Source organism: Ornithorhynchus anatinus, chromosome X2 (genome assembly GCF_004115215.2).
Source record: "Ornithorhynchus anatinus isolate Pmale09 chromosome X2, mOrnAna1.pri.v4, whole genome shotgun sequence".
Lineage (NCBI taxonomy): Eukaryota > Metazoa > Chordata > Mammalia > Monotremata > Ornithorhynchidae > Ornithorhynchus > Ornithorhynchus anatinus.
Window position 1 is genome coordinate 512,451 of NC_041750.1, and position 15,505 is coordinate 527,955.

A 15,505-nucleotide genomic window follows, 5' to 3' on the forward strand; every position below is an offset into this window, starting at 1 on the left:
AACGGAGACGGTCCCTGCCGTTTGACGGGCTTACGGTCTAATCGTACAGTCCGTAGTACAGTCCCCGGCAGATAGGAAGCGCTTAACGGATAGCCTAATAATAATTATTACCGAGTCGGTGAGAAGGTTGGCTTGAAAGGAGAAAGTGGCGTGAGCTGGAGTACAGCGGGAGGAGAGGGACAGTAGCTGGGGAGAGAGCCGATGGAGCCCTTTAAGACAGTGGTCAGGAGTTTCTGATTGACACAGAGAGGGATGGGCAACTCTGGGAGGTTTTTGAAGAGTGGGTTGATGTCACAGAATGATGTGGAAAAAGGATCTGAGAAGCATGGACTGAGAAGGGAGAGGCTGGAGGCGGGTAGGAGGCCGCTGCAGTATTCAAAGGAAGATACGACAATCGTTTTTTAAAATGGCATTTGTAAAGTGCTTACTATGCTCCAGGCACTGTACTGAGCACTGGGGTAGATGCAAGCTAATCGGGTCGGACCGAGTCTTGGGCGAGTATCTTTTACGGAGGAGGCGGGTGGGAGAGCTGGCGCCTTCGGAGGTTCCATCTCTAATCCCGTTCCGTCTTCCCTTCGTCCACGTGAGGCAGGGCGAGGCTGGTGTTGCCGCTCCCCGTTTTCGAGAGGAAACCGAGGCCGAGAGGTTGTGACCCGAAAGGCCTCGAACCTCCAACCCTCCAGCTCCGCATGGGTTTCACCAGGCCGCGCTGCCTCTTGGAAAGGTGAGTGATTTGGCCTCCGTCTCACGGAAAGGAGCAGAGGAGAAGGGGAGAACAAAACGCGAAAGGTCCTTCTTCCCTCTAAGTATTTTCAATCCTCTCCTACCTTGCCGCCGCCACCCCCCTCCAATCCCACTAGGCTCCCCGTTTCCCTTCTTCCTTTTCTCTTTCCACTCCCGCCACGGTCCCCCTTTTCCCTTGTTCCCCTCCTGTCATACCACTCTTCCTTTATCTCTTTTCAATCCCCTGGGCTCCCCCTTTCCCTTCTCTCCCTCTCACACTTAAGTTTTCTCCCTTCCATCCTCTCCTTCCCTTCTTCCCTTTTCTCCTTCCGCTTCCTGTCATACCAGGCTTCCCCTTTTCTCCCTCCTTTCCCATCGTACCCCTCTTCCCTTTTCTCCCTCCACTCTCATCAGGGTCTCCCTCGCCTCTTCCCTCTCTCCCCTCCTGTCATACCCCTCTTCCTTTATCCCCCACCAATCCCGCTTGGCTCTCCCTTTCCTTTCTCTCCCTCCCCCTCCACTCCCACCGGCCGCCCCCCCCCCCCCATTCTCCTCCTCCTCTTTTCTCTTTCCCATCTTCCCTTCCCTCTCTCCCCTCTTGCCATTCCCTCTTCCCCCTCCACTCCCATCAGGGTTCCTCTTTTCTCTCCCTCCCCTCTTGTCATACCACTCTTCCTTTATTCCCCACCAATCCCACTAGGTTCCCCCTTTCCCTCCGCTCCCGCCAGACTCTCTCCCTTCCATTCGCTCCCTCCTCTCCTCTTCCTCCCCTTCTCTCCTTACAATCTTCCCTTCCCTCTCTCCCCTCCCACCATACCTCTCTTCCCTTTTCTCCTTCCACTTCCATCACAGCCCCCTCTTCTCTTCCCTCACTCCCTTCCTGTCATGCCACTCTTCCTTTATCCCTTTTCAATCCCACGAGGCTCCCCCTTTTCCTTCTCTCCCTCCACCCTCACCAGCCCTCCTCCCTTTTGCTCTCTCCCTTCCATCCTCTCCTTCCCCTCTTCCCTTTCCTCCCTCCCATCATATCGCTCTTCCCTTCCTCCCGCCACTCCCCGGGGTCCCCCGCTTCTCTTCCCTTCCTCCCCTCCTGTCATACCCCTCTTCCTTTATCCCCTCCAATCCCCCTAGGCTCTCCCTTTCCCTTCTCTCCCTCCGCTCCTACCAGATTCCTTCCCTTCTCTCCCTCCCCTTCACTCCCTCCTCCCCCGCTCCTGTCATGCCACTCTTCCTTTATCTGCCTCCAGTCCCTTTCCCTTCTGTCCCTCTGCTCCCACCAGACTCTCCACCTTACGTTCCCTCTCTCCCCTCCCTCCCCATCACGCCCCTCTTCACTCCCCCCCTCCCCCGGGTTCCCTGCAAGCTCCCCCTCATCTTTTCCTTCCTTCCCCTCCTGTCATACCACTCTTCCTTTATCCCTCTCCAATCCCACTAGACTCCCCCTTTCTTTTTCCTCCTTCCCCTCCTGTCATACCACTCTTTCTTTATTCCCCCTCCAATCTTACTAGGCACCCCCTTTCCCTTTTTTCCTTCTGTTTGTGTCATGATCCCTCTTTTCCCTTCCTGTCGTCTCTCTCTTCCCTGTTCTCCCTCCACTTATATCAGGCTCCCCCCTCCGCCTCCCCGTCCCTCCCCTCTTGTCACACAATGGTTTCCTTTATCCTCTTCCAATCCCCCAAAGCTCCCCCTTTATTTTCTCTCCCTCCATTCACACCAGGCTCCAGCTCTCTCCCCAATTATGTTCTCTCTCTCTCCTCTCCTCTTCCTCCCTTTCAAACCCCTCTTCCCTTTTCTCCCTTCCCTCCTTTTATACCCTTTTTCATTTATCCCTTCCAGTCCCATGAAGCTCCCCCTTTTCCTCTACTGCTAGCCTCCCCAACTTTCCATGTCCCCATCCCCCTTCTCCCCCCCTAAAAAACAAAACAAAAACAAACCACACACACCTGTGGTCAAGTTCAAGCCCAAGTTCAAGTTTCTCAGTGACATGCTTTTAAAACAACAACCCAGTGAGAGTTCAAGTTCAGTTCAAGGCCAAGTTCAAGTTCAGGACTTCAAACACATCAAAAAAAAAAAGGGATGAAGTTCAAGGCCAAGTTCAAGACTTCAAACACACCAAAAAAAATGAATTGAAGTTCAAGGCTAAGTTCAAGGCCAAGTTCAAGTTCAAATTCAGGACTTCAAACACACCAAAAAATGGGATCAAGTTCAAGTTCGAGGCCAAGTTCAAGGCCAAGTTCAAGTTCAGGACTCCAAACACACACAAAAAAAATGGGATCAAGTTCAAGGCCAAGTTCAAGTTCAGGACAGCAAACACACCAAAAAAAATGGTATGAAGTCCTGAACTTGAACTTGGCCTTGAACTTGATCCCATTTTTTTTTGGTGTGTTTGAAGTCCTGAATTTGAACTTGAACTTGGCCTTGAACTTGAACTTCATCCCTTTGTGTGTGTGTGTGTTTGAAGTTCAAGTTCAAGGCCAAGTTCAAGACTTCAAACACACCCAAAAAATGGGATGAAGTTCAAGGCCAAGTTCAAGGTCAAGTTCAGGACTTCAAACACACACCCAAAAAAAAGGTGGGATGAAGTTCAAGGCCATGGTCAAGGCCAAGTTCAAGACACCCCCCCCCCCCAAAAACCCACACACACCAAAAAAAAAGTGGGATGAAGTTCAAGGCCAAGTTCAAGTTCAGAACCTCAAACGAGCCTTTAAAAAAAAAGTGAGCTCAGGTTCAAATTTAAGGCCACGTTCAATGCCACAAACACACTTGGGAAAAAAAAAAAACCCATGGGTGAGAGATAGAGATGGGGGGGAGGGAGAGATAGAGTGAGTGTGTGTGTGTGTGTGTGTGTGCATGTATGTTTTGGGGGCAGCTTTCTGCCCTGGGCACAGAGTAAGTTGAAGGCATAATGTCCCTGGGCCCAGTAACAGATGTTGCTGTTTGTGAGGCAGTGAGCAGGACATGGGCAAGGAGCAAGCCTGGGGGAGGTGGAAGAGGGTGTGGGGGGGAGGCGGCACCCCCGAGCACAGGCACAAACCAGCACCTCCATTACCTTGGCCCACGGACCGCCACCGGGGGACGTGGCTTAATCAGACACAGGAGCCGGACTGGAAGAAAGAACTTTAATTCGGTGGCCGGGGCCTGGGGCTTAACTCCCACACACCCACGACCTTCAGCAGAAGCAGGAAAATCTTTACATTCTCTTACAGTCGCTTTGGGTTTGTAGCACTGGGGGGGGTGGGGGGAGAACGTCCACCCCATCCCCCTACACCCTCGGAGATGGTACCCCCCCCCCCCGCCTTACATGCCGGGGGGCGGGGGGGAACCACACCTCCAACCTGAATGCAGGGTCCACCCCAGAGGCCCTGAAAGACCCCCTCTGCTGTGGGGCTGGGGCCGGAGCCCCCCAAAGGCACTTGGAGAAACAGAGAAGTTTAGTGCAATAAGGCACGGGGCAGGGGCAGGAGGAGTGGGCGGGGGGGAGGCCATCAGTCCACCCCTTCCCCCCAACCCTACATTTGCCTAGGGTCTACACCCACTCTCCCTCCTTCCCGCCCCCCACCCCCAGGGCAGACGCCACATCCCTTGGGCCCCGGGGGCGGTCGTCCAGAGGAACGCGGGGTGGGGGCCGGGCCGGGGGCAGACAGGCACCTGGGGTCCGAAGGCCGGCCGCGCCCCGTCCCGGCCACCTGACACGCCTGCCCCCGGGTTCCGGCAGCTAAAGTGCACGGGGAGGGGTGAGGAAGGGGCTGGGAAGGCCGGCCCCCACGGTAGGGCCGCGGGGGCGCCGGGTGCGGCAGGCAGGCACGCACGGGCACCGGCGGCAGCGGCCCGGGTCGGTGAGGCCAGCCCTGTGAGGGCTGACCCGTTCGGGTGGTGAAGGGGGCGGGGTGGGTGCGTGGGGAGGGGTTACCGTTCACTGCGCTGCGGTCCGCCTCAAAGCCTTCACCGGGGGGGGGGGCACCCGCCCCTGATGGGTCTGCAGGGCCTGGGCTGGTCGCGGCTCACGGGGCCGCGCGGGGGCCAGGGCCGCCTCCGGGTTTCATCGCTCGCCTTCGGTACTAGGGAGACTACGCACCTGCCCCATCTCCCCGCATCACCCGCCGCGCCCTGCGGAGGCGGAGAGACCCGTGGCACCCGACCCCGACCCGGCCTCAAGCTAACCGGCCCGCAGAGGGGCGCGGGGCTCCCGCACCGAGGCCGAGGGAGGGGTGAGGCGACCCCGGGCCTCCTCCCGGCCCGCGGTGAGGAGAGGATCCAGCAGTCTCCGCCGACTCTCCCCCTTGGCTCGGGGGCCCGTGGGTCAGGGGAAGGGGCTGGGCGGGAGTGGGGCGGTGGGGGGAGTTCGGTCCGGGGTTCACAGACTCTGGCGAGCCCTCCGCATCCCACCCCGCGCACCTTCACCTTCAGCTCTCCCAGGGGATGCCGGGATGGGCCGGCAGCCGGAGTCTCTCCCTTACCGCGTCGGAGAAAGCCCCGGCGGGAGTGGGCCGCACAGAGCCCCCTCCCCGAGGCCTACCCCCCGCCCCCCGCCCCCAGGCCAGCCCGGCTCCGGGGCGGCTGCCCGCGATTGCGGTTCGCCGATTCTCCGGGATTCTCGACAATAAATAAAAATAAATACAACCACACCCTCACTGGGCGGGGGGAGGTGGGGCGAAGGGAAGCAGCTCCCGTGGCTGCTGCTCTTAAAAAGGGGGGGCCCAGGGAGGGGCGGCCCGCCTCAGGGGGCGCCCGGGGATGTGGGCGACAGCCGGCGTCGGCAACCCCCCGCAGTGGGCCGGGGAGAGGGTGGGGCAGAAGGGGAAGAGAGACCTAAAACATCACTGAAAATCAGTGGTGGGAAAGCGGGGACCCCAGCCTCTTCTCGGGGGCGGGGGACGGCGTCCCCGTACTGCAGCCTTGTGATCCTCACCCGGGGGCTGGGGTGGCTGCGGCGGCCCCCGCGAGGCGACCCCTCGACGTTCCCCCTGGGAGGGCCGCTGCCCCGGGCCCGGGGAGCCCGGGCGGCCGCGCGACTCGGAGCGGAGGTGACGGCGGTGGGGGGAGAGGGTGGGGATCCCGACTTGGAGGCCGGGGCGGGCCGGGGCCGCACCGTGCCACCTTGGGCCGGGCCGGGCCGGGGCCTGGGCTAGCTGGTCCAGGATTTGCGGTTCTCTGCCGGTCTGTGGCTCCGCTCGGCCCGCGGACCCGAGCCCCCCTCGGCCTTGGCCAGGGCCGTGAGCGAGGCCAGGTTGGAGGCCGAGCCGGAGAGGTGGCCGCTCCTGCGCTGCTCGGGCAGCGCCCCTTGAAGCCTCAGCCCAGAGCTGCGCCGCCGCACGGGCCCCGTGGCCCTCCGGATGCGGCCCGGCTTCACCAGGAGCCCGTAGCCGGGGCTGCACTTGAAGTACTGCTTCCCGCCCACGGAGCCATCGTTGCGGCCTGCAGCGGAGCAGAGGGGGTGGGGCCGTGAGGGGAGGGGCCGGGGGCCTTCAACCAACGGGCGGGCAGCCCGCCAGGCTGGCGTTTGGGGGTTGAGGGGTCAGGGGCGAGGGGTCGGGGCCCGAGGATTTGGGGCAAAGGTTTGGGGGGGGCACGCGGAGCGCCGGCCGAGAAGACTATCACCTGGGAGCCGCCTGTACTCTCGCTCTCCTACTTCTCCCCTCGGCGGTCATCCGAGGCCGGCAGCCGGGAAGCGAGGCGGACCGTGGCTGCCGGCCTCCCCTCTGCCCCCGGGAGCCACCCGAGACTAGGCCCGGCCCCGCCCCTCTTCTCACCGGGACCACCCCCGGGTTGCCTGCCAGTTGGGAGAGCCCCACCTGCGACCGTGCGGGGTCGCAGTGCTCTGCACATAGTAAGCGCTCAATAAATACTATTGAACCAACGCAACGGGCAGCGGGAACACCACCGTGTGGGCTCGAGACCCGGGGCATCGCCAGGTCCCCACCCCGAGCACCACCGGGACCCGTCACGGAGAGTAGACCCTTACCCGATGGCTGGTCCAGTTCCACGCCGACCCAGGTGCCCTCCTGGAAGTCTGTGGGGCCGACGTAGCGCACGACGCCCACCTTGGCGCCCGTCTTGGAGGAGCCGACGGTGACGGTCTCTCCCACCTTGAGCCAGTCGGGGACCTCGTCCGTCTCCTCCGAGTCCGACGCCGCATCCGGATGCTCTCCCGCCGCCAGCCGACTCCTCTCCCCGTCTCCGTTCTCGCCCGAGGAGCGGCCGGGGTCCCCACCCAGCATGCCGGAGAAAGACATCAGCTCCGACGTCCTCACTTTCTGGATCTGGAACGGGGAGGCGGGGGGCTGGCGCTGGGGGCCGGGGGCCGGCTCCGGCCCGGAGAGCGGCTCGGTGGGGGCGTCGGGCCTGCCCGGACGCCCCCCGGCCGGCGGGGCGGGGCGGGGGGAGCGGCCCCTCTCGGGTTCCATGGCCAGAGAGCCGTGGTTCGGGTCTTCGGTGGGAGCCTCGGGCTTTCCCCCCGCGGAGACGTGGGCATCGCCGTGCTGGCCGGGAAAGGCCGGGGTCGCTTTCCGGCCCCCGGGGGCCGGCCTCTCTCCCGGGAACGACAGGCCGCCGGCCTCCGGGGCCCCTTGGGAGAGGGGGGTGGGCGGGGTGCCGGGCGAGGGGCCCCCCAGGCCGGCCGGATCGGCACCGGCCGCCAGCACGTCGGATAACGTGGCCGTGGACACGCTGTGGGAGAAGTAGCCGCTGGAGGCCTCGCTCAGCGGGCTGGGGGGCCCCTCCTGAGGGTCCCGCGTCTGGACGTCGGCCGCACCGGGCTGCTGGGCGGCCGTCCTGTAGGGCTGGTCCATCCCCGCGGCCGGCCCCGGGGGCTCCGTGGTCCGGACCTTGTCCCAGGGAGCCTGAAAGACAGGGAGCTGCTGGGGGAGGATCGAAGAGCCAGGGATGGCCCTTCTCTTCCTCACAGAGTTCCAGGGGCATTGACTCCTTCATCCATTCATTTTAATTGAACACTGTACTAAGCGCTACGGAGAATAAGATGCAACTGTAAACAGACACATTCCCTGCCCACAATGAGCTTACAGTCTAGAGGTGCAACAACGGGGGGGATTCCTGGGGAGAGTGGAAAAGTGGTAGCCTAGTTGAGGCAGTGGGGCCCGGTGGAAAGAGACCGGGCCCGGCAGACAGAGGACCTGAGTTCTAATCCCAGCCCTGCCACTTGTCTGCTGGGTGACCTTGGACAAATCACTTCACTGACCTGGGCCTCACCTTCCCCATCTGTAAAATAGAGATTCAATACCTCGTTCACCCTCCCTTTAAGACAGCGAGCCCCACACGGGACCGGGACTGTGTCTGACCTCACTGTCCCGCACCTTCCCCAGTGTTAAGGATAATACTTGGCGCAAAGTGAGTGCTTATTAACAAGTGCCACAATTACTATCAGGCCTGAGGGCAGTCATCGTCCCCTCGTGCCACACCAACCTGGACAGGAATGGGGAGGGCAGAGGCGGGGGGCAACCCCCTCCAGGATATGAAAGATTAACGGCCTGTCACCCGAAGTTGGGGAGAGGGGGGTGCCCGTGGAAGAAGGAAGCTTTCCGATACTCCTGAAAGATGATCCCATTCCAGGAAGTCAGGATTTATCTGTCCCGGGAAATGGCTGTGATCGATAGGCTCCTGACGGTTTTCTGGCCCTACCCACAGCCGCGCCGATAAATCAGGTTTCCAAGCTAACGGTCGTTCACGGCCTGCATTGCAGGGGGCTCTCCCCCAGACCACGCTCGGGGCGCAAGGTTCCCTGGGCCCCCTCCCGGCACGGGCTGCCCACCGTAGTGATGAATGGCTCCCGCTGGAGAATTCACCAAATCTGATCGAGCGATAACCCCCTCAGCGCTTCGTCTGCGCTGAGAGATTAGGATGATGTAAATCGCCGGTGTCCTCTGCACCCCCTGGCCCTCTTGTCTTTACTCGGCCCTGTTTAACGTTTTCTGTTCAGTAGCCAGGTGGGCGGGGGTGCGGGGAGGACAGGGAGCCCAGTGTCCCACGAGTGGGTGGGTGGCCAGTAGGTAGGGGGATGGGGGGGCACGATATCCCATGTGTGGATGGGAAGGTGGCAGGCTGGGGAGGCAGAATGGACCGTTTTCTCCCCAGTGGCCCAAAGCAGCCTGGGTGTTTTTGAGGCTGGGGTCACGACTCCGAGCAGCCGGGCCGGGGAACGAGGCAGGCCAAGCCTTCGGAGGGATGAGAGGGTCGTGGAGGCGCAGGGAGACGGGGGAGACGGAAACGGGCAGGGGAAGAGAGGTAAGGCGGGGGTGGACCCAGCAGAGCCAGGAGCAGCACGGGCCCGCCGGTGGTCTTACCTGCGGGTTGCCAGCCTCCGCGGCACCAGCCTCCATGACTCCGGCCTTCACAGCGCCAGTCTCCATGGCGACGAGCTGCGCTGGGACTCGAGGACCAAGCTGGGGTGATGAGGGAACGGGGCAGCGGTCAGCGACAAGGTATCCAGGAGTGGGAAGACTGAGGGCCCACTGGGGATCCCCGGCCACCGCCCATCCTTGGGGCCGCAAAGCATTTTGGGGCTGGGGCTGAATGGGGAACCCAGGTGCAGGCAGGCGACAGGGCCCTTAGCCCCAGTACAGCCTGGGGAGACTGAGGCCCAGTCCCGTGGGGGCACGATGGCAGAGCTGGACTTGGACCCAGGACCCTAGCACTCCAATAACCAGCACGTCAAATCAGGGTGTGGATTGAGCATCTGATGAGAGCAGAGCACTACGCCAAGCACTCTGCAGAGTCCAACGGAAGCCCGACACACGTTCCCTGCCCTCCGAGAGCTTACAGTCGAACGGAGGAGTACATAAAAGTGAACTGAAGTGCATAAACAACTTCCCTGAAGACTAACTTCTGCTGCATGAAAAAGTCTATTATGACAAATTAATTCCATCTAACTAATTAGAGAGCAGGAAGTTCTTTCTGTTATTGCGTGCGCTGCCGGAGAGATACACTTGAATACAAGTGCAGATTTCATTAATTATGGTTCATTATTTTCCAGATTCGTCCCTAAACTCGCCTCAGAAGGTCAGAGGCAGCAATTTTGTCAGTGCCGTTTCTCTGTCTTTCTGGAGCACAGGCGGAAATTGATTAGAAAGGGAAACACAAGAAGAAGCAAGGGAGAGGGGAGAGAGCTCACCTGAAGGTCAAATGCACACACACATGCAAACACACACGGACCCAGACCCATGTACCCACCAAGACACACACCCGGACACATATACACACACAGTCGGACTCTCTCTCTCCCCCGCCCCCGTATCCGCTGGACCAGATGCTATCAGTGAGATGGCCGAAGCCCCTCCTGCAGTGGGTCACTTTGGTCTACAAAAGCCAGGAGAGCCTGGTCTGTAGCAGAGATGATCACCAATAAACCAACTTTCCCGGCTCCTGGTTCACCCCAAACTGCCCCACTGCCCCAAGAGAGACCCCTTTGGGGAGCGGGGAGAAGCTCCCCCGAGAGGACGCCACGTCTCCGCCTCTTCCCACTGCTCTGCTGCCCGCCCAGTGTGAGTGACCACGGCGGGCGGCAAACCCTCGCCCCCGACGGCTCGGGCGAAGAGCCGGCCTCGGGCTGCGGAGCAACCCCGGGAGTCCCCTCTTCCCTGGGGTCCCCCCAGGATCTGACCCTGGGGCACGGATCCTTTTCAGATGCTCTTCCTTGAATCGGATCCAGTCTGCCCGGGCTTGTCTGGTATTGATGCACCCGGAGCTAAATGCAGGATCCTAAATGCAGTCTCGCTAGTGCCAGCCAGCAGCCAGCTGCGGAGAGGGGAGAGGCTAGGGGGAGGGGAGAGGGGAGGCTGGGAGGAGAGGGGGAAGGGGGCTGGGAAAAGAGGAGAGACTGGGGAAGGCAGAGGGTGGGGGTGAGGAGAGGGGTTGCGGGGTTGGCCGAGAGGGATTCGAAGCAGGAGGAAAGGAAAGAGAGAAAAGAAGGGAGAGGAGAGGGGTGAAAAGGAGGTGCGGGGGAGAGAAACGGAGAGAGGAAAGGAGGGGGCAGGCTAAAGAACTAGCTTGGCCTAGTGGGAAGAGCAAAGGCCTGGGAGTCAGAAGGATCTGGGTTCTGGTCCTGGCTCTACCACATTCCTGCTGTGTGATTTTGGCCAAGCCGGTTCACCTCGCTGTGCCTCAGTTACCTCATCTGCAAAATGGGGATCGAGAGGGTGAGATGATTAGCTCCTACCTACACTAATGCTCAGTACAGCGCACGGCACAGAGTAAGCACTTAACAAATACCGTAACAAAGAAGAGGTCGAGGGAAGCCGCCCGCCGGCCGATGTCGAAGAGCCCCCGGTGGGGCCGGACTGGCCAGTCCGGGTCTACACCCCCCATTTCTTCCCTCCAGTGGAGTCATGTGGACCGCAGATGACTGAGCTCCAGGGCCGAAGGTGGGGAGGGGTAGGAGCCAGTGGCGCCTTGACCACCTTCCCCCAGGGAGGGAGGGAGGCACATTGCACACTGAAAGACCAATTACACTCTCAGCTCGGCGATGGGCATCACACCAAGGGCCGGCCAGGCAGGGGGTGACCGGGCCCCAAATGGTGATGTCGCCGGGCTGCCTGTTAAGGTTGCCTGTATGTACACACACACGCACGCCCGCACGGTCTTGGAAATAGCAGGAAGGCTGGTCTGTAGTAATACGTTGGGGAGGACCAGCCGACTGAGAAGAAAGCCGAGGAGGCCCACACCTAACTTTTCACCAGCTGAAAGCCCTGCTCCCTTCCCCCTCCCCACAAGCAGCCAGGAGCCACTGGTCAGAGGGGTCACTGGGGCAGAAGTCCGGGGAGGAAGGAGGGTTGGCCGATCCGAGTCGTTACCTGCTGGGCCAGAGGGGATGTCTGTCGGCCCTTCCTGTCGTCTCGGGCCGGAAACAGGGACTTGAGCAGCTTGGGCATGTTAGGCGTGGAGGACTTGACCGGGCTCGGAGAGGAGAACGCCTTTCTGCCTTCCTTGCCATCTGGGCCTGCCGCCGCCATCCAGAGGAAGAGGAGGAGGAGAGGGCAGAGCGGACGACCCATCAGATGGGGCACTCGACTCATCGAGGGCCCCGGGTGAACTCTGCCACTCCCAACGGTGCCCACAGACTGGGCCGGCCCTCTCCCCCGCCGACGCCCGGCACACTTCATCTGCCTTCGGGAGGCAGGTAGCCGGGGGTCCCCTCGGTCTCTCCTGCTCCCTGGGGCTCCCTCGGGCAACCCCTCTGACCACCCCTCGCCCCCAGGGTGGAGAGGCGAAGGTGACACACGGCACGCACTGACCGAGGATAGTCCCCCAAAAGTCTTACTGTGGGGCTCCCCAGACTGCCTAGCTTGGGGGAAGAGGAGGGCGTGCAGATGCTGTGGGCCTGCTAGGGACACGCAGAGGAGTGTGCGAGGGGCGTGACAGCCATCACCCCTCCCCGACTGGGGAGGGTGGACTGAGCCGGACCGCCTTGAACCCACCACTAACATGGCCTGAGGGAGGCACCCAGGTCACCCGCCAGCCTCCCTGCTCCAACATTCTGGGTTGTTTTACTGCCCTTTCATTTCAACACCAGATGCTTAAGTCACTCCTCTTCCTTGTCATAAATCGAAGCAGCCCAGCCCCTGCCAGGTGGACTGCAGGGCAAAGTAGTCTGGCAACACTCTGACCTCGGGCCCGACCGCTGCCCGAGGCGGGAGTCCAGCGGCTGGGCCGCCCAGCCGTTCGCTCCCAGAAGGCAGCAGCAAGGAAGGGCGCGGCTTAGAGTTGTGGCAGGAGGGTTTGGCTAGACCTCGGGAACTAATCTACAGACCGCCCCAAGCTCGTCCCAAGGAAGGTCCCCGCTTGAAGATGCTGAAAAATGGCCCGAATGGCCTTCTACTTGGGGGACCAAGGGAACGAGTTGCCTTGAGGCACGGCCCGATCCCGGGTGACCTCCGAGCTTCCGGTTCTAAGGTCCCAGTCCCTGTTTCCAGCTCTGGCTTCGCTCCAGCCACCCCCAGCTAGAAAGTCCCTGGTCGGGAGGGGATTCCCTGGGACTCCTGAGGAGTCCTGCACTCACCTGAATCAAAACCAAGGGGGGGATGGGGGAGGAAGAGGGGAGAGGATAGGGGGAGGGAGAGGGAGAGAGAGCGCACGCACGCAGGGAGGACTGACCTGGGCCTTGAGATTGACTGAGCTGCGGGGAGCCAGAAGGCGAGGAGCGGACTGAGGTCAGCCCCCTGGACAGGGCAGTCTGGGACACGTCCTGCTGACTCTCCCACCGACCCTATGGAGAGAAATGTTCAGGTTCCCCAAATGCTGGGTGCTGAGATCGACCAGACCCCCAGACACGCCAGTGGCCACGGGGCCCCCTATCAGCCACCCGCTCTCCCTCCCCCTTGGTTCGCAACCTGCCGTCGGGGGGAACCCAGACCTTCCCCAAAAGGGCCGGCCGAGCTGAGGGCACCCACTCTCACCATTTCTGGGGCCCCCAGTGGTCAGTCCCCGGGAACCCTGTCGGGCTCAGCGAGAACGGCTGCTGAGACTTGGGGCAGGGGTGGGATCGGGGAAGGCTTTCTGCAGGAAGTGGGATTTCAGGAGACTCGGAACATAGAGGGAGTTGTGGCTTGGCAGATTCGGGTGGTGGGCGAGTGCGGCAAAGGGAGTTCCGGGCAGAGAGACCGTGTCCCCAAAAGGGACGGGCAAGCAGGGAACAGATCGTAAGAGGCCCGCGTGGGAGGTTTACTACAAAAAAAACATGTTCTCTCTCATCCCTCCAGACCCAATCTCCCAATCTCCTTCCCTGCCAAAGGGGCATAGTGCTGACCTTGTTACTGCCCAGGCTGAACCGCGGAGTTAGATCTTGCCGGCTTCCGGACAGCTGGAGAGAGAGAGGAGGAAACGGAGGGAAACGGGTCAGCTTCCAGAGAGTACGCACATCATTTTTCCATCCAGGCCCTCGGCTCCACCTCCCCCCGGCTTACGGGCCCCAGGAGCGGACCCCCGCACCCTTCCCCAGCCTCAGGGAAGGGTCCCCCGGCTCCCACTCCCACACTCACTCGGTTCACGCTGGGAGAGCTGACGCTCCTCCGGTGCAGCTTCCCTTTCCCCGTCAGCTGCTCCTTCACCGCCACTTCCTGCGGAAGAAGGCCCGCGCCCAGGGCCGTGCAGACCCCCACTCAGACGCGATGCCTGAGGCCCCGGGGGAGGGCGGCTGCCGGCCTCCGGGGGCCCTGACGCACCGGCATCCAGGAGTGAGACCAGCGGGACAGGGTCTGGGCCTCCCTCCGCTTCTCTCCCAGCCTCGGCTCAGCTCGACTCCGTTCAGCCCCGGGGAGGCCGAGGCCACGGAGACTGCGGACTCTGAGCCTCCGGGAAGGAACGCTGGCCACTCTGCTCCCCGGCCCCAGGACCCCGCTGTTCTCATTCCAGGACCCTCTCGTTCTCATTCAAAGTTTATCATTGTTTGTTTCAGCTTTTCTCTCCGTGTCTGTCACCAACACTCTGCCCGCCCTGTCTACGAGGCTGGGAGAACCTTGGGAACCACCATCAACATATTTATTGAGCGCTTAATGTGTGTAGTAATAAATACAAGTATTTATTAAGCGCTTCACACAGGGACCACATGCTTAACTTCTACTTATGCATTTTTTCCCAGTGCTTAGTATTGGGCCATTTTTTTTAATGGCATTTGTTAAGCACTTACTCTGTGCCAGGCACTGTTCTAAGCGTTGGGGTCGCTACGAAGGAATCAGGTTGGACACAGTCCGTGTCCCCAGTGGGGCTCGCAGTCTTAATCCCCATTTTGCAGATGAGGTAACTGTGGCATAGAGAAGGTAAGTGACTTGCCCGAGGTCACACAACAGACAAGTGAGGAGGTGGAATTAGAACCCAGGTCCTTCTGACTCCCAGGCCCTCGCTCTATCCATTAGGCCACGCCGCTTCTCGCCCGGAAAATGTCTAATCCTCTAGACTGTGAGCTTGGCTTTTAGAATGTGAGCTCGCTGTGGGCAGGGAATGTGTCTGTTTACTGCTATATTGTACTCTCCCGAGTGCTTAGTTCAGTGCTGTGCACACAATAAGTACTCAATGAATACGACTGAATGAATGAATAATCCATGGACAGAAATGACTTAATCCCTGAAATAAATGAGATTTGACAAAAACCTGCCTTCTGTCTTCCCACGGGAGTGGGAGAGGTTAGATACTAGCTTGCCTGCCTGGCCTCATCCCCTCCGCTTTCACCACCATCCCTCCCTCCCTCCTGGAGGAGGCCTCCTCCTCAAGCCGACACGGGGAGGAGGGTGGTGGTGGAGTTGCTGAAGACCACCAGGGACCTCCCCGGCCCCCGCCACTTGCCGGCCGCTGCCAGGAGGCAAGGGGAGGCAGGGGCAGAGTGCCCGGGACCCCCGGCGGGCGGAGGGGCAGGGCAATCGCCTGGGACTGACCTGGCGCAGACGGTCCAGGGTGAGGAGGTTCTCCACCGCCAGCATGCTCCTCAGGTACTTCTCGATGTAGGCCTCGGCGTCCGCCGCGTCTTCCACGTTGGCAGCCATCCGGGCGAGGGCCTCACGCTCCTCCGCGCCCTGGGCATCCTGCGCGGCAGAGGACCCGCGGCCCTGAGACCCACTCCTCACTCTAGGCTTCAAGGCTCTCCATCACCTTGCCCCTTCCTACCTCTCCTCCCTTCTCTCTTTCTACCACCCACCCCGCACGCTCCGCTCCTCTGCCGCCCACCTCCTCGCCGTCCCTCGGTCTCACCTATCCCGCCGTTGACCCCCGGGTCACGTCCTCCCGCGGTCCTGGAACGCCCACCCTCCTCACCTCCGCCAAACTGATTCTCTTTCCCTCTTCA

At 61.2% G+C, this 15,505-nt stretch overlaps 1 protein-coding gene across 1 annotated transcript in view; it reads right to left on the reverse strand.

Moving 5' to 3' along the window:
• Positions 1–4,231: 4,231 nt before the first annotated feature.
• Positions 4,232–15,505, reverse strand: part of KIF13B (kinesin family member 13B) — a 78,451-nt gene continuing 67,177 nt past the window's right edge. The window contains exons 33-40 of the mRNA XM_029052790.2: positions 15,099–15,245; positions 13,710–13,787; positions 13,478–13,531; positions 12,826–12,937; positions 11,526–11,671; positions 9,021–9,119; positions 6,686–7,562; positions 4,232–6,138 (exon numbers count right to left, since the gene is read on the reverse strand). Coding sequence (XP_028908623.1) covers positions 5,849–6,138; positions 6,686–7,562; positions 9,021–9,119; positions 11,526–11,671; positions 12,826–12,937; positions 13,478–13,531; positions 13,710–13,787; positions 15,099–15,245 — 1,803 coding nt within the window. The 3' untranslated portion in view covers positions 4,232–5,848. The remainder of the gene's footprint in view (positions 6,139–6,685; positions 7,563–9,020; positions 9,120–11,525; positions 11,672–12,825; positions 12,938–13,477; positions 13,532–13,709; positions 13,788–15,098; positions 15,246–15,505) is intronic.